At 38.1% G+C, this 27709-nt stretch overlaps 1 protein-coding gene across 1 annotated transcript; it reads left to right on the forward strand.

The window, feature by feature from the left end:
* Window positions 1-598: 598 nt before the first annotated feature.
* On the forward strand, window positions 599-27068 carry zgc:162707 (UPF0524 protein C3orf70 homolog B). The gene is made up of 2 exons (XM_015059102.1): window positions 599-1638; window positions 22970-27068. The coding sequence occupies exons 1-2, from the start codon at window positions 1455-1457 to the stop codon at window positions 23638-23640; spliced, it is 855 nt and encodes a 284-aa protein (XP_014914588.1). The 5' UTR covers window positions 599-1454; the 3' UTR covers window positions 23641-27068.
* Window positions 27069-27709: the final 641 nt, after the last annotated feature.

Genomic DNA, 27709 nt, shown 5'->3' on the forward strand with positions numbered 1-27709 from the left:
AACAAAGTCATGCATAAAAATGTGTAGAAGTAGACATTTTTATAAACATCTGAAAAGTTTGGCATGGATACTCTTACTTCTGGAAACTGAACCTCCTTCCCAGTTTGAAGTCCATTGCAAGATGTTTGACTTCTCATCAACTATTACCAGGTGGTTCCTCGACCCTGCTGAGTTAGACTTCTCCCCTCAACATGATGCTGCCACTACCATGTTTAACTGATGGATGTTGTGTTAAGGGTGAAGTGCAGAGTTAGCTAATATTGGTCTCATCTGGTAAGATGGTAAAAAGAAACTGATGTGTAACTTCAATTGCACCTTCTTTGTGTTGGTTTATTCTATTAAAATCCAACAGAAAAACATGGAAGTTTGTGATTGCAATCTGACAAAATGTGAGAAAAGTCTCATTGATGTACCCGTTTTCTTGAATTATGACTTGTAATGTATATTTCTAACATGTGGCTTATGACCAAAGTCTTGAATAAAAGCATACACACAATATATGTATGTGTACTTTTCAGAATAATGGTGTTTCTTTCCATCCTGCTTGCTGTTTTTATTTGATTAAAAGAAGCTCATTTCTTGTTTCCTTTTTGCGGTTTGTATCTCCTGCTTTCTGCTGGGTCAGCTTCAGCAGGAACAGAGGGAGACCCGCAGCTTTAAACTGCTTTAACATAAATCAATGGCTCATTCCAGGTAAATCTCAATCTGACGTCCGGTCCTGAGCAGGTGTTAGGGTTGCCCCCTAGCGGCTGGAGATCAGCTGGAATCTTTTGCTTTACAATGCCGCTATTTTCATCATTATTAACCATTTTCTGCATCCTTTATTTGATTGGTTGCACGATTCCACCCACGTAGCCTGTTTTCTTTTAAGGAATGCTCCGTGGCTTTTAATTACGGCTAATTAAAATACATCCTGAACAAATCGACACTTTTAAAGTCCAGTTCTTTAAGGTTTGTTGGAGACGACGGATTTCATATTCAAGCCTTGATCTTTGAAGTTGTGTGAGGAGCTGATGAAAGCCCTTGGTTGTGGCGTTTGAAGTGCGCACAGCAGCTGGCTTTGTGTTCGCGGGGCTCCTCCCGTTTCTGTGATGAAGTTCGGATGCGCGTCACCAAAGCAGCGCGCACAGCTGAGGAGCTTCCCCGACGCCACGCCACGGCACGAGAGATGGGGAGATGCGTGGATCACGATCACGGGAGGCTTCGAATGTGACATTGCCCGTCGTTTGTACTTCCACAGAACGCTGTGCCACCCTTTGTGTGAGCACTGACCGAGCTGATCTAGATTCAGAAGACCCAGCAGCATCTATCCACCCCCCCTCCCCGACCCCCCCTTTTCTACAAAGCTTCCTTGGCTGCGTGGACCGTGAAAAACCTCTCGGATCGGTTTTAGTTTTACTCCAACATACCGTGCGTGCGTTTTGAAAACAAAATTGGATCCGGGAAATGTTGGCATGGCCGCCTCGGGAGCTCATAAGTGTCCGAAGAGTGAGAAGTTGGACGAGGCGCAGGCTCTGGCCAAGAGCTGCGCGGGGAGACCAGACTTCCTGCCGTGTGATGGACTCTCCATCTGCGCGACGCACAGCCACGGGAAGTGCTTCAAGCTGCACTGGTGCTGCCACTTGGGCTGGTGTCACTGTAAGTTTGTGTTTGCATGCTTTAATGACCAACAAGAATGTAAACTCAACGTCTGTGATGACTAAAGAAATGCTCGGTTTGCTTACAATGTTCAAAAGGCAGAGAGGCTGGGCGCTTTCTTTAAAGAGATGACATTTTAAAAAGATAAAGAAAAATGTATTTGAAAACTAAATAAAGTGGCAATAGAAGTGTTTCTCAGTAAATTCATGAAGAACATTTAATCAATCAAAAGTCAGGCTCAAATCTCAGTGCGTTTTAACAGCTAACTAATAGGTACAATTTCAACTGATAGATTTTAGGCTGGACAGAAATTTTGTCTGTTAAAATAATTTTAACTATTACTGTGATAAAAATACGTAGTTTATAGATTATAAATCAATTTTATGTTCCTTTTTAGTTGCGTTTTTATATTATTACTTTTTCAGTTTTATTCAATCTATGAGACACCAATGCTTACAATTGTATATAAGACTGATCATTATATAGGAAAATCTGCATAAATTTAAGTAGATCATTGAAAAAAAATACATATATTGATTTACTTAATATGTTACACAGATGCATTAGAAAGTTAAGTACATTTTATTTATTTAGGCGCTTTTGCAGGTCAGAAAACCATAAGGTGCTTTACTATAGAAAACCCCCCATTAAAACCACATAAGACAAAAGCATAAACAGATAATAAAACATAATACAAGCATAAACTAGTTAAAAACCAGACTGAATACATAAGTCTTGAGCCTCCCTCTGCTCTTAAAATGTGTTCGAGGAACTATTAAATCCTTTATCTGGAAGATTTCAGACCACTAGAAGTGCTGTAGGGTCCTAGCAGGTCTGAAATTGGCTGAGACTTGACCACAAGGGCTCTAAAAGCAAATACTGGAATTATAAAATGATTTCTAAAATGTACCGGCAGCCAATGTAGAGAGATTAAAAGTCTCTTTTGTGTGTTGGTAAAAAGTCTTGCAGCAGCGCTCTGACCTGACTGGAGACGATCAACATCTTTCATATATGAAATTCATGGGATTTTTCTGCAGGAGTAATAAAAAGGCTGTTGCAGTAGTCAAGATGAGATAAAGTAATGAATATGCATGAATATGAACATGAACTAGTTCTGCTTTTGATTGCACCGTAATATCAACCAGCAACAATTTTAATTTTAGATTTTAGATTGGGTGACAATTGGAATTAATTATCTGTCCATTGCACATCACTGGCTGCCCTGTAAAGTTCAACGTTTACTGTGACTGTCGTGTTCTTAGAAATATTTCAAGACATAGTAGTTATCTCTTCAGTTAAAAAACAAACAGCCCCCTCACCCCCGCCAAACCATCTGTGGTGAAGTTTAAAGAACATGCAGGTCACGAAACAAAACAATGAGCTGAAAGCAACTACTGACACCTTCATGAAGAATCATTATCCACAAAAGGTCATTGCTAAAGAAACAAGGCTTTAATGGAAAGTTGAGTGGCAGGAAAAAGTGTAATCAAAAGTCATCTACAAGCAACATTGACAGCTGCGGTTTTGAGAGGATCTTAAAGCAACACCCATTCAATGTTTTTGGAGAGATTTACTCGGTCTAGTGATGTTGCTTCAAGAGCAACATCACTAGACAGTAAATTTCTCCAAAAACATTGAATTAACTATTAACTTGGTTGTGTTAAGTCACAACTGAACCAGCAGCAACGTTGTAAGTGTCAAAGCCGGGTTAAAAATAAAATGTGATAGACTGTTGGAAGTCTTTTCAGATTAGAGTGACCTTTGCATTTAATTTGGAAATCAAGGTCCTAAAAAAAAGTATGAAGTTTCTACAGTCAGTGATGAACTCGGTAGTCTTTTCATCTGCTGGTGTTGGTCTGCTGCTATTTATTGGGTCCAAAGTCAGTGCAGTTATGTAGCAGGAAATTATACAGCTAATTTAGTCCTCACAACTCTAAATAGTTAATTATTTAAAGTTGGGATTGGAGAGAATTAATTTGCTGACATAAATTAACCTTCCAATGTTATTATTCATTGAGATTCATTGAGATGTACATGCATAAGCTTCATCACCCTTGTAATTTCAAGACACAGTAATGGTCAAAAATTCGAGTTAGATTTTGTTAGTGATACATGGTGTTCTTTTTAACAGACAATTGTTGATTATTTCCAATTTCTGCCTGGCATAAAATCTATAGATCAAGATTTTAACAGTTACCTCAGTCTTATATTGGCAACATATTGCTAGGTGCTGTCTGTCGGCCAGGTACTTTACTTTTGTGACTTTCCCAGGTTGGAGTTCATGGAACAAACCTATAGAGTCCAGTTAAGTTACTTATAAACAAGTATATTTTTCAACACCCTCAAATGTACAAGAAAACTGTGTTTCAATGTTGTTTTTACTGTTACAACTACTATGCATTATTAAATCAGTAACCAATCAGGATAATCAAATTTTAAGCATCTGTGGTTGCAAAATATTCCTGGATATGTAGTGTACCTAAGGCACATTACATGATTAAGTAATGCTGCAATAAAGTTTTTTGTGAAAGTTTATCATTGTACTAAGAGCATGTCCTCAGAGCAACTTCTATTTTATATTTAACAACATTTCTACATCTATTATAAATACTCCCTGTATTATTCATGATAATTTACGCTTCAACAGATTCAAATCCTTCAATTATAAAAAAAACTTGAAAACAGAGTCTGTGGTGTGAACTCAGACTCATTAGCAGACAGGGATTTTTATGTTCCAGATTCTGGTTCTGTTTTTCTGTTTCTGTCTCATCTGTTTTTCTGGATGCAGTCTGATGACTCTGTCACACATCTGAATCATCACTTTCATTTCTGCTTTTTAAAGGCCACGTCTGCTGATTTCCTCTTAAAGCCTGTGTCACATCTAGTATTTCGGAACCTTCATTTAGATTTTGTGATGTATGACGAATAACTGATTGGATTTAGGTAATATGCAATCATTTAAAAGCTGATTAAATCTCAGCTGCTAGCAACACGGTTTAGCATGTATTTTGACCCAACATAATGCTATGAACACTCAGCAGACCAGCCAGTGTTTATTTCATGGCTAAAAATAGCACTTATGTAGAAATTGAAGCTGATTAAAGGCATGGGTCATGTAGTGTCCCACAGTGATACCAATGTTTAAAAAAAATTAAAAAAAGTGTTTCCTCTGGTGGGTTTAGTTTATTTTTCAGCACTGAGGTGTATTCTGGTTATTTTTGGTTAAACGTCCTTTGAAGGAAATGCTAGAGGCAGTGCAGGAGTGAACAGAGTTTGCGCTGGCTGTGTAAAGCATAGAGTAGTTCAGTACTCTGCCTTTCCTACATATTTCTGCACACGGATGGTCAGCTGGCTGAAAGAAGTCTCTCATGCTGTCCTGTGCCTCTTTGATAAATGTGAAAGTAACAGAATTGAGTGATAACATTTATTTACCTGGAATCGACTCAAACTATTTCATGTGTTAATGCATTCAAATTGCCTGCTAATGCATTTTGTACTCATACCTGGAACTGTAGTGGAACTACTTGGCTGTCATTTCTCGGTCAGTCTGTAAACAACATCCTAGGCGTAAGCTGGTTAGGACTAGAATGTATTGCACAAAACACTGTACAATGCAGACAGAAAAATCTGTTATCATGCCAACATTTTGCTGAGTGTTGCTAATTGGCATCACACCTACAGTTAAATTTATATTTATTGTATGTGCTATAACGACAGCAAAAATAAAACCAGTACATTTTTATATTTGAAAATAAATTCAGGCGGCAAGTGGTAAAATAATCTTGAGCAATTATAATAAATTGTTGCACACTGTTATTCATTTGGGCTCCTTATTAAGCATGTTTATTTTTCACAGAAAAGAGAAATGGAGAGCTATAGTGGTACTTTAGATGTTGGAAATCATCACTAACTAAAAAGTACATTTTAATCGTACCAAAGGGTTTCTTTCAGGCACAAAGCAGAGAACCTGCTGTACTCATTAATTTCCTTTTTTACTATCGATGTTGGGAACATGCAGCTCAAAATTTAACATGTGACTTTGGGAGGTGAAATTTGGCAGCATTCTTCTACCGCTAACACCCTGTCTCTCCGTTTGAACCTCTCTCAGCCTGAAGCTTCTGAGCCAGTCCCCCATAGCATAAACCCGACCCCTGACAGCGTGTCCGTCTCTTTGTGCTGTCCCCAATTTATCCCCATCTCACTCCAGCTGCCCTGAAAATCCTCAGATCAGTGTAAAACACAATCACCATCTCCTTTGCTGCAGCCACGCAGGGGCTTACAGCATGCAACCGCACAAGTCACATTGTAATCTTTTTTGCTGTGTAATCGTGGGATTTCAGATGCCCCCACCTTCTCTTCAGAATGAGCCACGCGATTTTGAAATATTAGATGTGACAGAAATATGATGAATCCCTTCCAGTGTTTATTGCAATCTGCAGAAAGCATTCAGGAGGCTTGGCAAAGCCAATCCAGTGTTTATCTGTCTGTGAACACTTAGACTTTCTCCTCCCCTCTGGCAGTAAAACAATTGGAGAGAGCGGATGTATTTTATCCAACTACACTGCCTTCCAAAGATATTCATACCTCTTGAACGTTTCCACATTTTGTCACACTAAAAATAGAAACTTCAATGTATTTGTTTTTTTTGTCATAGATCAATACAAACTAATGCATAGGCTGCTGTAATTGTGAAGTGAAAGAGAAATGATGTGCGTGAATTTCAAAATTATATCTAGGGACAGAAGTGTGTGCCCTTTCTTTGACATAGTAAAAATTTCTTTCACTTAGTAAAGCATTCTTTGTGTCAGGTTGGAATGGGAACGTCTGTAAATTTTCACATTTTTCCATGAATTCTCAATTGGATCCAAATCTGAAGTACCACACTATGCTTTGATGTCAATCATTTCATTGTAACTCTGATTGTTTAGGGGTTATTTTCCTGCTGGAAGATGAACCTCCATGAGGCTCATGCCGTTTGCAGATTTTAGCAGGGTTTTTTTCCAGTATTGCCCTGTCTGTCAGTAAATCTATCTGCTGACCTGCTTTCCTGTCCCTGCACTTTTTCCTGCACTTTTCTGGTGTCCCTGGCTTGTGATAAACTTTTTAAACTAACTTTTTTTTTTGGCTTTCTTTCAGCAGTGGCCAGATTTTTGACATAAAATATGTGTATTTGATATACAAATTCTCCCAGCGGAGCTGTGGACCTCCAGAATTAAAGTCAGCCTGTTGGTTCCTTGGTAGATTTGCAGTTCTGGCATAGCCTTCCCATTTTTAGACAGTTTATCAAACAGCGCTTTTTAAAATGTTCGAAGCTCAGAATTTTGTTTTATGAACGTATCCGACTTTAAACTATTCAATACTATTGAATGCAAATTTATTTAAAGGCAGTTAGTAAAAAAAAAAAAAAACGTCCCATTTATTAAAAGCACAGATATTGTACTGGTCTGTCACATAACTTCCCAATGAAATATATTGAGGTTTGTGGCTGAGACATCAGGGAATGTGGAAATTTTCAAGGTTTGTGATTGTTTTATTTTTTTCCTTTTTTTATTTTTTATTTTTTCCCAAAACATTCTTCATTCAACTGTAGGAAAAAAAATAATCATGATAAAGTTTCTCACCTTCACATCACTCTGTGCTTCCACTCTCAGCTTCCCTGTGCAGGACAGTCATGCACCAGCAGTGAAAATAAACCATCTTTGGCTGCTGAATCAGACAGAACCAGGGCGCCCACTGAGAAAACTGTATGCGGCTGCTTTCTATGCTCGCCTCAGCTTGGCTCACTTCCTCCTTCTCTCCAGCAAAGTGAAGTAATGCTGAATGCAAAAGAGCAGAACTCTGCGGCGGCCCCCGTATCTCGTCGCGTTTTCATTTCGAATGCGCCAGCAGCTGCTGCCTGTTAGCACAAACTTGTTCAGAAGCTGATAATTGTTCGTCCACCACGGGGGAGCCTTGCTGAGCTGCCTTTTTTAATTACATTTTTAATAGGTTTTCAGGAAAACAAACAAAAAAGGTCACTTTGCTCAGCGTTTATGTCCTCAAACACAAATGATTTCCATTATCTGGGAACAGCATGGGGCGATGATTACCTGTGACTTAATTCCTTCTTTTATTTCCAGCCGAAAACCGAGCAACACCCCGGCGCTGCGGCTTTGAGTGTTTTTCCTGTTGTAGCTTTTCTGGCAGAGAAAACGGAGAGGAAAGAAGCAGAATTGGATGTAGGTGGAGGCAGTGTTCCCAGCTGGTGACAACAACATCAGTCCAAGCCTCTCATTAGCAGTAATTAGCGGTGTTTAGTGTCACCGCCAATATGTCACATCTGATGACTGCCTTTGCTTGAAGCATCACTAGAACCACCTGGCCTGAATTCTTGTTTTTTTCTTCCTCTCACTTAATCCTTCTTTAACTGATTACACTTGCCAAAGAGAGTGATAAATTACTCATTAACAAAGTCTATCAGAGGCCATAATGAGCACTGAACAGTCTTGTCAGTCTGCTTGTTTCCTGTCGGCACCAATTTCTGATTCTGGGATACGTTTTGTTGTGTTGGTACAGGAAAGTGGGATCTCTCTCTCTGTCAGGTTATCTCAACAGTCTCATCTGTCAAACTACACTGCTTGCAAGTTGCAACTATCCAAAAGTGAAACATGGAGGTTTTCTGGGGTTGCTCCTGTCCTGTGCAGATTGATTTGCTGACTGATTCTGAATTAAGCGCAGTGCTGAATTGTAAACCGTTTCACCTTTTGCTAACGGATCAGTAACGGGGCCTGAGGCGAGGTTCTTGACTGATTGTTAGTGTTTGCAGACCACAGCTCCTTCGATCATTTTAATTGCTGCTCTGTTGGTGATGGAAGCAGAGCAGAACCAGGAAAAGAAGTCCGTCCAGATATTACACCACCTTCCCTTTTTGATCTAATATCCTCCCACTTCAGCTTAGCTAATAAAGGAGAAAAGGAGCTTGGTTTTATACTCTCAGGATTTAGCTGAGATTAATGTGAACTTACGTTTAAACTTTGCAACAGGAAGAATTTTTTATTTTTTATTTTTTTGCCTCTATGCTACATGTGACAGTAAGCTTTCACTGTTTTAAAGTGAGCATCACAAATAAAAAAAGCTTTTCAAGATTGAGGACCAGGGGTTGGAAAATACTAAGTCTGGGGGACTGAATATAAATGCATGCCACACTTTCAGATTTCTGTTTTCAAGCAGATAATCACTTAAAGTCACATGATATCCCAATAAAAATAAACTCAGGTTCGTGCTTGAAACATGACAAAATATAAAAAAGTTTTCCACCAACCTGCCGCCTGTCAGTAGTTCATAGTGGCTAACTGCCTCACAATCGTGGTCCACTTAGTCTGCCAATGGATGGTCCATAACTCCCAGCTGGAGAACGGAGAATGACCTGGAAGATCACTATATATTGTGTGAAAGACTCATACTAACCAGTATTGGCAGGAAGATTTACTTCGCTGACCTCTTTCTCTTTCAGTAGGAGGGTTAAATTGTACCCAATTAGAAGAAAATAAAAAAATAATCTTTCACTGACAACACTTAGGAGGCATTTCTGACCAGAAACACGATTCCACGAGTTTTTGAGACACGTGTGAAAAATAATTAAAATGGCTCCGAGGTTATTTGATAAGTTGGTTACCCTCCAACTTATTGCTGCCTCCGATAAGCATTTAAAATGCCTTAATTTATGCTGTTATTACAGTATCATAATCTCACAGTGTAGGATATTGAACATTTGAACCTTTAAGCACATTGTGTGATGATGTGTCCATCTTCCAGACTTTGGTGACAAGATAAACTTAAGTCACCATCCAGACTTTTTTGTCACAGTTCTAGTTGATTTCAATTTGCTCTGACTTCAGAAAAATACAAAAAACAAAAGAAAAAAAAGGTTGTTTGGGCGAGGCTGTGTTTTCTTGAAGCGATTTGGTGATTCATATAAAGATTAACACACGTTTGCTTTACTTGAATAGCATGTTCTCCTCTCTTTCTCATTTTGATGAAAAGAGAGCTAGACCTCTGTTTTGCCTTGTTTCAACTTCAAGGAGATGGTAAGCCTTGAACATTCAACCAAAAAAAAAGAAAAGCATAAATAAGAAATGCTGCACTTGCATTTGTTCAATAGGAATTATTAGAAACTCAGATAAGTGTGGCTCCTAAAATTTAGAGAAAAACAATAATTTGCTAAGGTGAATTTTCCCCCTCCCTCCCGCTAAATAAATACATTGAAATTAAATGTTGGATTTCTCAACATTCTTCACCGTGAAATTACGCTTCAAAACCTTTACTGGGGTGTGAAGGGCGCAGTATATTGTGTGCTCTGGTGTCAGCCGAGTTGCATCACATGTGACTGTAGAAAGAAAGGTGAGGTAATTGGATTTCTGTTCTCTGCTTATCATCTCATAAGCTGCTGTGACTTCAAGATTTCGAACGAAACTTTTTCCACTTGTTTCGATGCAGCAGAGAGGAGAAAAGCTCCACAGTGTTTTCAATGTGTACCCCCATTGTCAGACAGTCGGGGAAGAGTGTGTAATACTGTACACCTATCACCGTTAATGGTCGAGGAAAGCTGGATCGACATCCATCCAGGAAGTCTTGACATCATTTGTGTTATTCAGTTTCTCTGCATGGTAAGAGAGAGCAGGTATCCCATCGGTGTGCTCCACATCCTTCCAGCAACATCAATTATGCTGTTACTGTAACTGCCTCCTCAGCTACTCGCCATCGCTTTCTGGGTAGTAGTTTCTATATATAGCTGCACACATATTTGCTTGCATGTGTTCTGCCTTTATAGTAATCGTGAACACACGGGCACAACGTTAAAAACACCCCACGTTTTGACAAAAGGGCCGTGTGAAGATCAAGTGCTTAGTTCCTCTCATAGAGGAGAAGAGCTTGCCAGTAAAAAGACTCTGCTTTGAGAATATAAAGGAGTTTTTTTTGTTTAGTTTTTTTTTCTGGCTAAAACCTCTCAGATCTTGCCTGCCAGTTTAATTCTGGGTCCACTGCTGCCTCTGTTTTGCTACCCAATCTTGCTTGAGGTAGAGAAGAAACAAACACTGCTGGCCTCCAATAAAACAAGGATATTATATATAATCAAATCCCAAAAAGTAGGACTTGAAAGGGTACATTTGGGTCCCAAATCTCCGGTTTCAGGCCATGATTTGGAGCAGATATGATGCAACATCACCACATCTGTTTACTGTTTTTGCTTTCATTTTACTTTTACATAAGCAGGAACAGAAAAATAAACCAATCCTGATAGCGAGGAGGTTTTAAAGTTGCAGGTCATATTCTCCAAAGCAGAGTTTGTGTATTGGTAATTTTATTTTAAAATGAGATTTTTTTTTTTTTTAAAGAAAAGAAAGTCATCAATTTTGCTGTATCAAAAAAAAAAAAGAAGTCAGAACTGAATAAAATGAAATAAAAGCCAGCACAGAACTAAGCAATGTATCATATATGAAATTACATAATAAAGGGCAGGAAATTGTTATAGGAATGCTGCTTGCTCTCATTGGCTATTGATGTATTGATGCAAACCTAATGAGGAGGTTCAGCCTCTTTATCAGCTATCTTTGCATTACTTTGGCGTGGAGTGCTTTGAAACATTTTGTCTGCCATGACTCTTAACAAACGGCAATAAAAACATTGTTGTAATCTTTGTCTGACAGCATAAACACAGCGGTAATGTCTCTAGTGTAACCGTATGATAAAATACTTGTTCTCATTAATTAATTTATATCTGCAAAACCCAAACTGATTAAATGCATTTTAAGTTTAAAAACATCAGTTGACAAATAATGGCAAAACTTGCCATACATTTATGTATTTATTTATTTATTTTTTTTGCATTTATATAATATTTTAGAACCTTAAAACTTACTATATCATTCAGTGGGAAAATTTGTATTGTTGACCCAAATGTCATTATTTGAAAAATGTGTCATCCACCAAAGTAATGCTTTTTGTTGCGTCAAAAACAGACTGTATGTTTGGAAATGTTACTGCTGGAACATTTTTTATTTTTTTTTGGTTTCATAAGATAATCAATAACTGGCATATTTGTGCTTCAAAAAGTGTCACACACCCAACTAAATGAAAATCATCTAACTGTATACTATTTTTTTAATGTTTTGATGTTGGATTTTACTTTTAGAGCAATATTTGGTTTTGTTTGGCTCAGACTTTATGTGGTAAAATCTTGTAATTTTTCAGTATGTTTAGTCCAGATAATTCCCCATCCCAGTTTTAAGATGCAGCAAGCATCTTGCCTAATTCTTACTCATGATTATGAGTATTAACAAAACATTTTAAATGCAGCTTTTGAGTTTTTCTTCAGTGGACATTCAGCTCGTTCTTCCTGTCTCCTGTTTCTCGCCCGTTTTGCCAGTCTTCATTGTCTCCAGTTTGAGTGAAGGAGTTATGTGCCCAGCACAACAAGTTCTGCTTGGACCATAACAAATTTCCTTTTGAAATGCCAAGTTGCATCAGTACCACCACATAATTTATTCACATTACACTCCATTGGAAATCATGCATGTTTGGTGAGAAAGTTTGGCAGGAAAACAGTCTAAATGAAAAAAAATTAAATGATATTTAATGGCAACTTTTGAATTTGTTTTGAGCTCAGGATTGTTATAGCACTATCCAACTATTCAGCTAAAGGACATTGTAAAAAAAAACAAAAAAAACATTTTCACATAGAAGCAACGTTTACGGAAAGAAAAACTTAAGAATAGCATATTTTGCACAGAGAGAACTTGGTTTACCAGTGGCTCCATGTGGAGCAGTTTCTGGCCCAGTGATCTTGAAACAGGAAAGAGGAAGGGAGTTTCACAAAATCCTGAATCAGAGCGTCATCTTGGCTGAAACAGGCAGCTTGTGTTGCTGCTCTTCCTGCAGCTGTTTTGCAGGAAAGCTCTGAACACAAAAACCCAGCCAACAAGATTTAGCAATCTGCACTCACAGACATGTCTTGTTGGATTTTAATAAAGCACTACTATGAAGTGTATGCGTAATTGTGGTTCGCACATAAAGATTGGTCAGACAATCAAAACTTGTGGAACTGCTTGTTGTGTTTTCTTTTTGTTTTTTTTTTTCTTTCACACTGAGCTTGTTTAGAGTCCCAGCTTCAGCCTGCAGGCAGTCAGGCGGACTGAAAAGTGGACAGAGTGATGTTGGAGATCCGTAATGGAGAGTGAGAGAGACAAATGAGTGTCCTGTAATATTTTCCAGAGACCCTACCTTGTCCATTAAAGCAGAGAAAGCAGCTTGCAGCCTGCCACGAGCAGGAAGAGGAGGAGAAGCGACATGCAAGCTGGAGATGTGTGTTATCAAAAGAATAATCCACTGCCTCCTCTAGGGATGAACTGCAAGCCCTCCCACTTCATCATTAACCTCCTTACTCTTTCTTCAGTCGTAAATATCTCTAAAAAATAACTTGTGGCTATTTACAACATCCTCTTTTTGCTTTTCTGCTTGATCCAATGCTGTACGGAGGCAGCTTTAAATGTCCTTGATGTTTTCTGTGGATTTTATTTTTTTCACCTGGACCATAAAGACGAAAAAGAACCTCATTTTTATACTATAATTATCCTGTGTAAGTGCAGTTGGAAATTATTTCATTGTCGATATCCTCTGATATGCGTCTCATGTGCAGTCGTGAAAAGATTGGGATACTCCATTAAAAGTTGACCTTCCAATAGGAAATGCTCACATATGTCATTCGTGTACATGTGAATAATTTTACCCATTTGGTAAAATGAATAAATGTGAGTGTGTCCTGAATTGGACTTTTCTGTCGGATCTCTTGCTAAAATTCCATATGTCCAGATGTGCTGGAAAAACATACAAGCTTTTCATTGTGACTACATTTTATGTCTTTATTTGATCAATGCTTTTAGCTGCACTTAATTGTGATGTGATGAAAGGTTCTTTCAGTCCTTGCTGAAAGTGTAGCATGTTCGGCAGCTGGTCGAATGAGGCCCCTGGCAGAGCAAAACATTCTGTCTGTGTTTGCTGTGGAAAGCTCAGTAATGTGCAAGTCAAAGAATTGACTAAAATGTTTGACATTTACTGTTAATGCCACAAATGGCAGATTTAAAAAATCTGTATTTACTTTAAAACAGTACCAGAAATATCCTGCAGCATCACATTTGTTGGTGCTTTCACACAGGAAAAGACACACACACAAAAAAAAACAAGATATACTTTTATCAAAGTAATTTATACATTAAACATCACTTTTTTTGCCAGAAACTTTATTTAAAAAAATACTGGAAACAATTTCCAGTTTAAACTATTTCCAGTTTAAACTATACTTGTCATACACTATTATTGGATTTGGCATTACTGTAGTGTAGTAATGAAGTACAACATTGCCCACTGTGACATTATAATTCATTGAAATGATCACACACAATGTTGTTTATTTTTTGCTTCTGTTTTTCTCCACAGTGTTTATAGACAGAAAGGCAGACATATGGAAAATATTTTTGTCATCAGTTTTTCACAAGAAACTTTAGATTTACAAACTATGAGGCAACGATGCACCAGGATGGCTTATCCGGTACAAACTGTAATTCATAATAGAGGGACCTCTCTGGAGACTATCTTTAATTAGGTTGGTATTTAAGCATTGCACGATGGTGCTGCAAGACATTTATCTCTCTACTTTATTATTTTTTCAGAACCACAAGGTTCCCTTTCCTTAAGTTTCAGCTTCTTGGTCACTAAAAGTTTTAGCAGCTGTAGGCATCAACAGTGGTGAGTCCACCCAATTATCTGACTTGAAATATTATTAAGAGGCAAAGCATAAATGCAAGGCACCTAAAAAACTGATAGACAAATAAATATCTATGGTGTACATTTTAGGACTTCCTCAGTCCTAGGAAAACATCCTCACACATTAGAAAAAACGACCCCTCTGACTAAATGGCATCAGAATGAAAAGTCTTAAAAAACACAAAAAACAGCTTCAGATGAGAAGGTCTCAGATAAAACCACATCGGCTTTTATTCTGATGCCAATTTTTCTGAGACCTTTCGTCTGAGGCCGTTTTTTGCCAAGACTTTATTCTGAGGCCGTTTAGTCAGAGGTCTGATGGCTTTTTCTCTACGGTCTGACATCCGAGGCCGTTCTTTTTAATGTGTGAGGATGTTTTCCTGAGACCTGAGGATGTTGTCCTAAAATGTACACCGTACAATTGATTGGTCAGATTGATTCACCCTCTCTTTGGATTACTAAAAGGTTTGGGACGTAACTTAATTACATCCTGCAAATTTAGCCAAGGGTGTCGTCACATGGTTTCTTGTCTTTCTATGTGCTGGCACTTTGTAAAAAAAAGTTTTGTATGGGATTAAACTGGTGGAGTGAAGGAAGTGAATGGTTCAATCTGTTGCTGCATAAGAGCAGAATATGTTTCTTTTGTGGTGATCTGTCATTTTTCATACTTTGTGACTTTCTGACCATCTTGGTTGAAAACGGCACACTTTTTGAGCGCTCCCTGCTTGTCAGACAATTATTGCTTTATTGTTCAGTAGCTTAATTATTAAAGGATGGCCAACTCTGACTACCTCAAGCACTCTGGATGCTGAGGTGAGTGAATCTTCATCAGCGTAGATGAAGTTTCTGCGTGTGGTGCCATGTGCTGCAACAATTTTGTAGTTATACTAATTTTGAAGCACTAGCACTTATATTACAAGCCTATGTTGTGATCCTGATCCCATTGAGGTATATACATATATATTTTTTGAATGGCAGAAATCTGTGACTGCCTGGCCAGATAAAAAACAATATCAAGAATATCAGGTACTTTATTTTTTGTGTAGCTTTGATTTAAGGTAGGTTTATTTTTATGGGATTGTTAGGGTGTTGTGTTTTTACCAAAGTAGTTTTAGTGTTGTTGGGTGACATGAAAAGCAGTGCTGCAGTAAAACAAAGTTTTGCAAAAGTTGGTACTAATGATGATAAAAATATGTTTTATTCTGGGTAGTTGGATGGAGTGTTTATAAAGACTAAACCAAGTAACTAAACTTTTGAGATGCACATGTATAAAAGTCTGTTATTTCTGGATTTGATAAGAATCAGATGTAATAACAGTGAAGGAAAAATAAAACCCACAAGCTTCATCTTCAGTGAGATACTGTAGCAAACTTTCTGTGTTGACTATAAAGACTTGACTATAAAGAAAAAGAGGTTCAAACATGCTGGAAGTTTAAAGTGAGAAAATGATGTGGCACTGTGGTGGACGTCCTGCTGCGAGAAAGAAAAAAAGAACAGCTGTTAGCCCTTTCTATGTTTACAACCAATTAAAATCCATTTCCATCACAGCCCTGAACTTGCCCATAAACGACTTTGGTCAACCAGTGGGGAACAGTGTCCACCATGCATGTTGCCGCTTTCTTCATATGAGCTTCACTTTCTACTTTCACCTTTGCAGAGTTGTTTCCGCAAACCTACAGAGCTGATTACTTGTGTTACTTTTTCCATTCAGCAGCTTTAGTTATTAATATCAGAACAGATCCATAATAAAACAGACTTGCTTTTCTATTCACTGATAAATGTGTCTCTGTGTCACATCTGGGGAAGATGTGCATATATATTTTTTTTTTTTATTTTTTTTTTTTTCCGCTGTCGATTTCTTTGTCACATCTATTGTCTGGTGATGGTGCAGACAATGGAGCGATATGCAAATGATTAATTAGGGGAGTGTCTGCACCCGTTCATGGATGAAAATGAATAGAAATCAGGCCTGTGCATATGTATGCAATTTATTTATTATTAAAATTCAGAAATGAGAATCACACCCACACACAGCTTTATAAATCTGCTGAAAGCATTTCCATTGTCCATTTACAAATAAAGTTGCGTTATGAAACAACAGAATTGAATGGAGTGGCTTGACTTCTCACCCTAACATGGCTTAGTTAAGGTGAGAATAACACACAAATCCAGACGCCACTTAATACCAAACAATGTCTTGTGTGATAAGGAGGATTAAGAAAGATGAGAACTTGCATCAATATATCTGTGTAGTTTTTATAGTTTTGTGCCAGGTTTATCCTTCAGTCTTACTCTGAGACGTGTAGCTACATGATATTCAAACTTGGCACACATTTGTTCATCTGTCTGGCTTTGCTGAGGCTTCGGTGCATCAATGAATGCGCATTATGTTGAGCTGTGCCTATTTTTACAAGAAATAAATCAATGTTTTAACACAAGCAGCATTGGTATCCTGTTCTTAGCACATTTAGAAAGGTGCTATGTGATCAGAAAATGAAATCTACTTTATTCATTTGGATGGGCATACGCTGTATGTTTTGTAATTGCCATTATTGCAGTCAAACCTGATGTTTCTTTAGTGTCTACATCTGCTTTAGGCTGTTAAAAAAACAGATGTTTCCAACCTGTTACTGATGTTAGGGCTTAGATAAAGCAACAGTTTGTAGTTATTTGTTTTTAAGTTTGCCTAAAACCAAAAACTTTTTATGGTTATGAAATTGTACCATACACCATAAGAGATTTTATACTGACCATTTGTCTGAGTATCTGCAAAGCCAGGGGCCCATTGTATAACCTGCCCTGACATCCGCTGAGTTAAAAGTAATTTTCTTTATTATACCCCTAGTCTGCTGTAGCTGAAAGAAGTTACTTAACTTTAATAAATAATACCTACCTGCAGGAACCTGCCCAGATTACATTTAGTTTGATCAGGATTTATAAACTCTTTTATAAGAAAAAACTGCCCCAAATGTTGACCAGGACCTAAATATATTAAAATACAAAGTCTTCAGACAATAACGTACAACTAAATTAAATTATATGTGAGATTTGTATATTTTTATGACAATTTATTTCCGTCAGCCCATGATCACGTTTAACTTCACTGAAAAATAAAACGATTTCAGTGGTTTAGATTGAATGTGAATTGATTTACTTCCTGGTATGAAATGAAAGTAGGTGGGGATAAGATTGGGGTATTATTTGGTAAAGAGTTGATTTTTTTTTAATAATAAGCCACAATAAAACATATTTGATTAAAAACTGCTGATTTTCCCACCAATATAGTTAATGTTTGCTAATTTACTAACTTCGTAATTCCCTTTACGTGATAAAATTTGTCTCAATTACTCAATGAACCGCTACAGTACATTTTCATTTTATTTATAACAAATTATGTTCAGTTTCACCAAATATAAACTCATATTTTCCAGCGTGCGTTGTTAAGCTTCTATTTTATCCATCTTCCTGTTTTTTGCCTGCCTTTGTGTTTGTGGATTTTCCTCTCTTTGTTTCAGCCAAGTCACTGTACAAAATGATCTGCAGCTTTACCATAATGTTCCTCAAGGCGAACAGACACATGGATGTATTTAGCTGAGACTGTAGACACCTTGGAAATTTACATACTCACTGTCTTCTTTCTGCAGAGCTGCCAAAATCGGCTAGTGTTGCTGTAGTGTTGGCTCCATATGTCTGTGTGTGTCTGCGTGTGTGCGTGTGTGCGTGTGTGTGCGTGTGTGCTGTGTGTCCGAGCAGGCATCTGTCCGTCCCTCACTAGGGCTCTTGGTATTTGAAACTCCAGATGGATGAATGCAATTAGATGTAATATGCTAAAAACTAAATGTCAACACGTCGCCTTTTTACAGCGTTAGCCCTCATTTGTGGGCGCGCTCTTGTCTGGCTGAATGGGCTCATCTCATTCTGAACATGGACCACTGAGTTTGCCTCATTTAACCGACCCCGGCTGCTGCTTTCCCTCTTTTGTCTGCATCGACATGAGCTCCAGTGTTTTTCTGTTAACGGCGTTTACACTGTAAAGCTTCAGCCTCTTTAATCCCCCCCACACTGGTGCCTGATGGAGACTCGCATCATTAAATAACGATTTGGTTAGAAGAATGAAAATTATTCTGTGACAGAAGCCGATTTGTAAATCACTGACAACACAAAGCAGAGCCACTTCCGTACTTTATGTTTTCACTGTAACCTGGGGAAGAAAAAAAAAATCGTTCTGATTCAATGGATCTTCATGCCAGTGGAAACAAAAGACGAGGACACAAAGTGGTAGAAAGTGATGTGTAAGCTTGTCATCTTCTGTAGTTTCTCTGGCTCTCCTGAGGGCCTGTTAGACAGACAGCTACAGTATTAATGCAACACTGGAGTCAATCAGCTGCAAACAACAAGCAAAATCTTGGAGGCATTAGAAACTTGTAAATGACCAGGCTAATTTATAATACATTGTGAAAAATCTGGTGTAACCTAACACTAATTAGTAATTTGAATCTGTAATATGTGCTGCTGTTTGTTGTCATAGTTTCATGTTTCAGAACATCAAACTGATGTTCATTTCAGACAAAGAATACCTGATTTAAAAAAAAAAAAGTTCAAGTTTCCAAAAAACTATCTCAATCAGTCTGGCTGTGTGGGAAAACTTTAAAACATGGTTTTCCTGTTGAAGGTAATATCCCAGCTTGTCAATTTGATTGCTTGTTCTCACAATTTTGCTTCACTGCACAACTAAAATGTGCTTAAGATAAAGGCCACACACTGATGGCTGAACATTCTCCATTTTTCACTTCCTTTTCTGTAAAATAACAGAATCCGTAGTTCCATCCCAAAGCAGCAAATCAACATCAAACCTTCACACTACCACCGTCATGTTTGACTGTCAATTTGATGCTCTTTTTGTTCGTTCTATGCCAGATGACAAGACACATGCCTTCTAAAAATATTCCAGTTTTGTCTTGTTATTCCACAGGACGTTTCTCTGAAGTTTGGGGGATTTTAATAATTGACGCTGAGGTCAAATGAGGCGAAGTCAGCTGTGCTTTGAATGTTTCTACGGTCTTTTATGGTGGGGTGGTCACTCCTGGGAATGTTCACTACTGCTCTGTGTTTTCTTCATGTGGGATGACTCTCACTGTGATTTGCAGGAGTACTATAGCTTTAGAAATTGCATTTCAAGGCTTTTCAGATTAATCAGTGTCAATTGTTTCCCATTTGTTCTTCAATTTTTGTAGACTGGAGAGGGTTGTGTTTTTTTTTTTTTGTTTTTGTTGGGGGGATATTTTGGCCTAATGTTTTGTTCAAACAGATTTGTTTATGTGAATTCTTTATTCCCAGTAATAAGGCCTTGGTGTGACTAGTGAAACTGAACTGAGCTTTTTTTTTTTTTTTTTTTTTTTTAAATTGGTTAATTAGATTTAAACCATATTTTAATAATGGAGGCAACTGCCTTTTAATACTAAGCCAGGTTGATTTGAACCTTATTATATAACATTAACATTATTTACTCTAATAAATAAGAAAAATAATTTGAAAATGGTATTTTTTTTTTTATAAAAGAGGTAAACACTTTCTCACTTTACACTAGTTGTGAACATTGTCTTTTATACTTGCCTGAGGTGGGCCACACATTTTATTTTCAGGCGTCATATAAATGGCTTGGGTGCCCTGCTCTAGTTTGGCCTCAGATGTTGGTAGTAAGAAAATAAATGTTTTACCTTCGGCAGCAGAGACTGCTTTGTGATATGAAAATTAATATTGACCCTAAGGATGAACAGATTGTTATCACAGATGTATGTTTCAAAAGGGGCATCTTTGGCCAAGATCGACTGAAAGCATATTTTTGTGTGTTTTTATTTGTGCTGTTGCTGTTTTGTGGCTCGCAGTGTTGGGGCCAGGTGCACTAGCAACATGTTCAACGTTTCATAATTGATTATAATGCAAATGAAGCACATTGCAAATGCAGCTCTTCTAAGTTTGTGGCAGTTGAAATCTCTCCTCCAAGGTTTGACACAAGAAATAAAACATTTTGAATTTCTTTAGCATTTTGCATTTATGAATAATTGCAGGGAGCTATAACTAATATTTAAAAAAAACATCTTCGGTAATGTATATAAAAATGCTAAACACAGTTGCCACAATAATTGCCTGTAAATATTTGCCTAAATGCTAATTGGTAAAAAAGAAACAATTATGGAAAACCCCATGACATTTAAAGAGAGGGAGTGTTGGCATGCTTCTTTGCTAAGCTAACTTTTAGCTACTAGCTCTACTGTAATGCTAAAGACAGCTTGTTGCTGTGTTTTTTTGCCATCCTCTATAATACTGCTGTAGTTAGTAGCACTCTATCTAAAGTATTTTGAGCAGCAAACAGCTACAGTATAGCAGTCAGTGACAGTCTCTAGCTCTGAGTAGCTGTCATGGTCAAGGGCACTTTGTCAAAGGCAGGCGAATTAACTGAGCGTGTTTTTGATTCTGGGAGAAACCGGAGCTCCCAGAGGAAGTCCGCATAAGCTCTGGTTGCTTCAGGGTCCTCTTGATGTGATGTGACAGTGCTAACCTCGAAGCCACGGAGATGCTCATATTTGCTCTCTGCTTCTAACCCTGTGTTGGTTTTCAGCAGCTTCTGTGGAAAATGCTGGGCCCATTAGCTGCCACATGCCCTGTTCTTCCAGTCACCGACTCTGTTGTTGTGTTTACTGGTAGGCAGTGTTGTGGGTTTCAAATAGATTTAGGCCTGAGGCAGCTTTTAGAAAGGTTTGAAATTTGCCTCGAATCCCTCGGAGGGGGGGGGGGGGGGGTTTCTCAAAACTTCACAGAACTTTCCCTCTCTATAGAAATGGTTTGTCAATATATTAAAAACAACATATAAATGTTTTACTTCTGCTGTTAATTATTCATTTTTTCCTGAACTGAAAATAAGAGGAGAAAGTCACTGCTAAAGCTGCAGTATGTAACTTTTATAAAAAAACGTTTTTCTTTTTTTACATTTGTTAAAACTGTCACCAGGTCATGACCGTGTGTTATGAGACAGCTAATCTGTGAAAAGATCAATCTCCTCCACATCGTCCCTGAGCTGCTATCTGAAGAAATGTACCGCTTTAGAAAAACATTACGATTAGACTGAATAATTTCCTATTCTGTCACGACATAGTGACAGCAAATATGTAAAAAAAAAAATCTATATTTTTTGTAAAAGTTAGAAGCTACATCTTTAATGTTTATTGAAAAGTAAATCTAGTTCCTTTTTTAAAATCATATCTGATAACTTCAAGGTAAGGAAACTATTCACTTGAACCGTAATGTTTTTTCTAAAATGATATTCATGGTTAAATGAAGTGTCTGAATGATATGTTGAAATTTAGGATTTCTTCACTATAGGCAGGGAATGAATAATTTTAAAGTATACTTTTAAGGGCATTTCACTCCACATTTTAGGACATTGTAGATTTATATTGTCATTTTGCTAAGCATGAGTATGGAGAACTATTCTAATGTTAGTAATCTTTTAGAAGAAATATAAGGCTTTCACTGTATTACCGAAATGATAAAACAATCTAACGTATTACAGATATAATAATATTATTTATAACATTTTACATTATATTAATGTTGATACAATGAGTAAACAATTGCTAAATTTAGGCATGGTTTTCAACTGAAAGTGTTTGTTGCAGTTTTGCTTTAAGAAGTAACACTAATAGCACAACAAGGTCATATCATCTTCTTAGTTAGTTGGGCTGTCTGCTCAGACGGAGCCCACAGTCAGCTGCTTGACAAACACGTCAGTCATAGTTCACCTCAGACTGATTTACAGTGTCAATGTATAACAAGTTTCTGTAAAGCAATGATTTAAAAATATCTCCATCATATTGTTTTTTACAGTGTAAAATCCTTTTTAAAAGTTACTGGTTAAAAGTTTTTTCTTCCCTGTTTGGCTTTCAGTCACATTTCTTTTGGCATGGGAATCAGTGATGGTTCTTGTATAAATATCATTTTCAAATCAACAATAGCAAGAACCCACAGTAGGTACCAAATGTTTTATTAAATGTTTTTGTACAACCAGACATGGGAAGTTGTTCCACTTGTTGACTGTTCATTGAATTGCTGATTCAAATTATTTTGAGACCTTTTTAAGTCCCTTACCAGGTGCATAGCAAGGTACAACATCTTCCTTCTGAAGGCATCAGAAGCTCTTAGGGGCTCACCATGATGTTTACTCTTCAATAGTCACACCAAACTAAATGTGTGAGGGTTAAACAGAGCAAAGCTTCGTCAAGGTTGAGTAACAGATTTTCATGATGTGATGCTCTGTGTGAAGTAATTATGTTAAAAGAGAATAAATGGGAAAAAAAAGTGAATAAATGTGCGAGTATTTTAACGTATTCCTCACCAGTTGCATTTTTTAGTACGTTACACATTTTGAAAGGTGACTCATTCTAAAATACATTTTTCCCAATTTAGATTGACTACAGTATCTTCATTATTATTAGTTTTTGCAGTGACGTTGTCATTTATTTCTCTCTGCTTTTAGGTAAATACGTGTACCAGCCCATGACCAATGTGTGCCAGCTGCCCAGCACAGCTGTGCCGCCCGTCGGTTCAGAGTGCAGCGACACCATGGACCTCTCCGTCTCTCTGGCCGAGCGCTTCCTGAAGCTGGCGCCCAGCTTCCAGTCTCCGCCTCACCTGGAGTCTCCCAAGTACTGCGTCATCGCGGATCTGTTTGTGGACGACTACATTGTCAAAAGGATCAATGGGAAGATGTGCTACGTGCAGCGGCCCCTGCCTCCCTTACCGGAACCGCCTCGACCTCCCTCCCCTCAGCCGCCCGCTCCAGCTACACCTCAAATGCCTCCTAATCCCAGTCCGCCCGAGCAGCCAGTGAGCCCGAAGCGGCAGGCTCCTGCTCCGCCGGTCCCACAGCCGTACAGCGAACAGAAACACCTCTCCACTGTCGAGAAACTAAAAGGCCCTAAAATGGACCACTGCTCGTCCCCGTCCAGCTCCGAGGACTCCGGTATCAACGCGCTGGGCCTCCACTACCTGGAGTCCTGCGAGGAGGGAAGTGAGGACGAGGAGGACGAGTTGAGCACAGATGGAAACTCGAGCCCTGGTAGCCTCTGGGACCAAGACGACTGTTCTCTTCTCTCCCCCTCCAAGTCAATGATAGAGATCATCGAAAAGATTGAAACAACTGTCTAACTGACATACAGAAACCACTCGTGAAGAGGACCAACGGAGCGGTGTCCAACAGAGAACAGCACTCCGGGATTTCATTTTCCACAGACTCACAGGGAGCAAACCTCAATCTAGTGGTTCTGTAGGGTATTTGCAAGGACGCTTCAGGCTGAATTTCTTCTCCTGCATGTGGCTGAAGACTATACAGCCACAAATTTCACAGAACCTCTTTACTGCCCAATCCCCCTGCATGGAGTTCATTTCTGAGACTTATTGGAATCAAGGAGGAAGCACAAAAATCTCAAGGATGTGAACAGTGGACAGAAATTCAAGAGTAGAGTAGAAACACGTCAAAACAGACACAAAAGATATAAACGATAGGGTTTTTTTTGTGATTTTCTTGTGTAGGTAAGTTACGGGAGCTACATTATGTAGGAACAAATTTGTTCTCTGACAACAACGAACAGTGAGGTAACTCTTGGTGTTCTCCAATTGTCAGTCTTCAGTCTCATTCAACCTCCATGTTATCTCTTATTCACTGGTAAGCGACTCCACCCACACACACGCTACTAATTCTGACATTTTAGCATAATGATTGCGAGGCCGGCTACCTCTCATGGGCCTCAACTACATCAGCCTTTTAACTCGTTAAAGACTCGCCTCCAAGCTGCCCAGACGCTGCCTGCTTCTGTCGCATTACGGAAAAAAATAAAAAAGCTTTCAGAGGTCACAATTCATCCGCACTTTACCGACGCCATCACAGGCGGCAGGAAGGTCGGGATCTGACAATCAAGAATTACACAGAAGCACATTGCTACACGGTAGCTGCCACTAAAGACCACTTCTACGACTAATTACCACACATTACTATGTTCTTCTGACCACCTTTGTTTGATCAAACGTATCTAAACTGTAGATCACAGGTCAGATTTTTAGAAGTGGGGTTCTGTGGAGAGCGATTGAGTAGTCGGTGTGCTACACTTACCGGTAGGTGGGCAATAATAAATACAGCTCACTAAAGAAAACAATATGATTATAGGTTCATGAAGACAAGACAAGAAGAGATTTTAACTGGATTTTGGGGAAACAAAGAATGACCCATGTTTCTGTTTTCACATATAATGTAAAGGTTTTACAAACCACAAAGAATCTTATCTGTATGGGATATTCTACTCCAGGTTATTCTGGTTGATATATTATGGTTTCCATACATGTCTAAATTTAAGGGGGTCCTAATTCACATAGAAACATTCAAAATGTGATACAATGCACACAAGCAGAGTTAAGGTTTTCTATGTTTCAGACTGTGCTTTTTAGAATCTCTCTACAGTGAAAAACCACCCATTTCAAGCTTGATCAATCTATCCATTTTACATTTTTGAATTAACATACAGCAGTACAGAATAGGATCCATAATATATAATAACATATAGAATAATAAAATATAGGAACAGAAATTATGAAAGAGTCCAGAGTCATTTAAAAAACATTGTTTTCCTTTACTTTAGCATTAACAGGAAGCTGCAAAGCGGACAGTAATGTTTGCATCGCTAGTAACTGTTAGCTATACGTGTATTCCTATAATGCTTACAAACTATTCATAATTTATCTGTCACTCTTCCAACTTTTCTGCTGAGTAGCTAAAATCCTGATAGTTAAGAACTTTAAAAGTGGTGGAGGTTTTTCAGTGCTGTGGTTTACCAACCCGACGGCGTCTGCATTAGCTAACTTTGTCAGCAGAACAGTGCAACAGCTCAATAACTACTTCCTCATACTTCAAAATAAGTCTTAAGTATATAAAAAGAACAGGGTACTAAGATTAAATGCTCACCATTTCGTTCAGTGCTCAGAATAATAGCTTACATTTATTTTGACAGATAGTCACAAGCTGGCAGCAGCTGGATAGCAGTTTACAACACAGGCTTGGATTTGATGAGTAATATTGTGACATTTTATTGTCTTGAGATCTGGCGCCAGAAGATCTTATTACACCACTGCTTAACAGAGGTAGATTTCTGTCTTTAGATGTCAGAAACTCACTTTGGTTTGGGCCCTAAACTGAGGTGTGGAAAGCCAATTAGCAATATCTAAGTATGTAGTTTTTAAAAACGTGTACTTTTTTCCATCTGTTATGCAGTTTAATATATTTTTTATATGAGAAATAGTACCAGAATGACCCTAGTTTTTTTTTAAAATAAATTAAGTATCGAGTAGTGGATTAATGCCACCCTCCCAAACATTGCTGTGCACTGCTATTCAGCTGGCTGCCTTTTTTCCCTCTCACAAGCTTTTAGCAGGATGTATGTTAACAACACATTTCTTTGTTGTTGCTTAGATTGATAAATCACAATCACAATATTTTAACTGAAATAATCAATCTATCCATTCATCCATCCCACCATCATTTATACCCACTTATTCATTTAGGGCTTTTTGGGAGGTTGGTGTCTTTCTCCAGCGGTCATGATCTAAATAAACATAAATAATGTTATTTAGGTAAGTCTATATATTTTTATCCGCTTTATTTAATCTAAATAGCATTTTTGCTCAAGGGTATTGTACCATGAGAGTGTATGCAGAGAACTAATTTCTCTTCCTGCAGACTGAGCTCGATCAGGTAGTCATCTACTGCAAGCAGAATACTGACTGCTCACAACAACTCCACAGAACCCCAGTTCAAATAATTTGAACCATCCTGTTAAAATAGAATCATATACAGATCTTTATAAAGAGCCAGATATTAAAATTGCTTCAACATATCTCTGGCACAGCAAACGTAGGAGAATGCTAAAGACTATTAAGATACATGATATTGGCTCAATTTGCCTAACGTATTCTTTTAAATCAATATTATAACATGACCGCATATTCATTGGCTTTAGGTGCTATTAATGCATCTATTATGATGAATCGAAGGAGTAGGCAGGGAAAGAAGTAGATTAGAATAGTTTGTCAAAGTTAGTTTGTACTATTGGACAGAAATAATCACTTATTGCACCTTTAGAGGGATATTACAATGTGAGATGGGATGTTGCATAGGTGTTGTGATGTGGTTGATATAACAAGACGTGAGCCAGCCTTTTTATTAGTTGGTTAAATTAAGCGGGCTGGATTTTTTTTCTTCCATTTCTCTCTTCCTTTTCCTTTTGTTCTTTTGTTTTTACAGTTCATTTGTCAAAAGCTATCAGCAAAAATTACCAAAATCTTCACAAGTGTTGCTGAATTTCCTTAAGCACAGAAAGAAGTCATTTTGCATGACTGCATTTGTTCTAGCAAATATATATCTATATATAGTTTAACAAATTTTGTGATTCTGTGTGAAAAAGATAAGACGACTCCTAAATCAGGGTGACATCTCGTGGAGCAGAATCCTTATTAATGCAGTTCAAAATGTATGTTACGTTCTTATTATTGTTATATTATTTTCCTATGAATAAATCTTATGAAACTGAGTGTTTTTTTTTTCCCCTCTCTTTTGTGCGGTGTGCATCAGCACTTATTTGACGAGAATGTCATCGACATGACAACACGGATGACTAATGCTTTGCAGGATATCAGAGAGGCTACAAACGAAAGAGAGGGATCTGTTTAAAACGAGTTTAGCTGCAGACGTCTCCTCTTGAGGAATGTCCTTGATTTTTCTCATTCGCTCTTTTGAAACCTTTTTTATTTCTCTAACCGTCCATGAGGAATATTTCACTAAGAAAAGGAGCTGAGCCTGGGGATGGTTAAAATATGACCTGTGCAACAGCTTTATGTAAGACATGAAATATTGATCAGAGTGAAGTCTCTCCAGCTGCGACAGCTAAGCCTCCCCCTTTACTGATCAGCAGTGCAGGTGGAGTCCTGCCATGTCCTCTGGGCCTCCCCCGTAGACCGTCTCCTTCGCGCTCTCTGTGTAGGAGCTGATATTATGAGAGCACATGGGAGTGAGTTTCTCATCCTCACTGCGAGCTAAGATTGATTTCTTCATGCTTCTCTTTTCAACTTGCATTATGCCTATTGATTCTTTTTGCCAGAGCAGAGAGAAAACAAAGACATGGATGAAATGCTAATGAGTTCATGTGACTGTACATTCGCTTTCCTGCAAAAT

Source organism: Poecilia latipinna, unplaced genomic scaffold, assembly GCF_001443285.1.
Source record: "Poecilia latipinna isolate Pla-1442-1.1 unplaced genomic scaffold, P_latipinna-1.0 Scaffold1600, whole genome shotgun sequence".
Taxonomy (NCBI): Eukaryota; Metazoa; Chordata; class Actinopteri; order Cyprinodontiformes; family Poeciliidae; genus Poecilia; species Poecilia latipinna.

What these genes read in the sequence shown, in the direction of transcription:
- zgc:162707 (XM_015059102.1), top strand. Translation starts at nt 1,455, where the DNA reads ATGGCCGCCTCGGGAGCTCATAAGTGTCCGAAGAGTGAGAAGTTGGAC. An exon ending in CCACTTGGGCTGGTGTCACT is followed by an intron (nt 1,639 to 22,969) that starts GTAAGTTTGTGT and finishes CTCTGCTTTTAG; the next exon opens with GTAAATACGTGTACCAGCCC.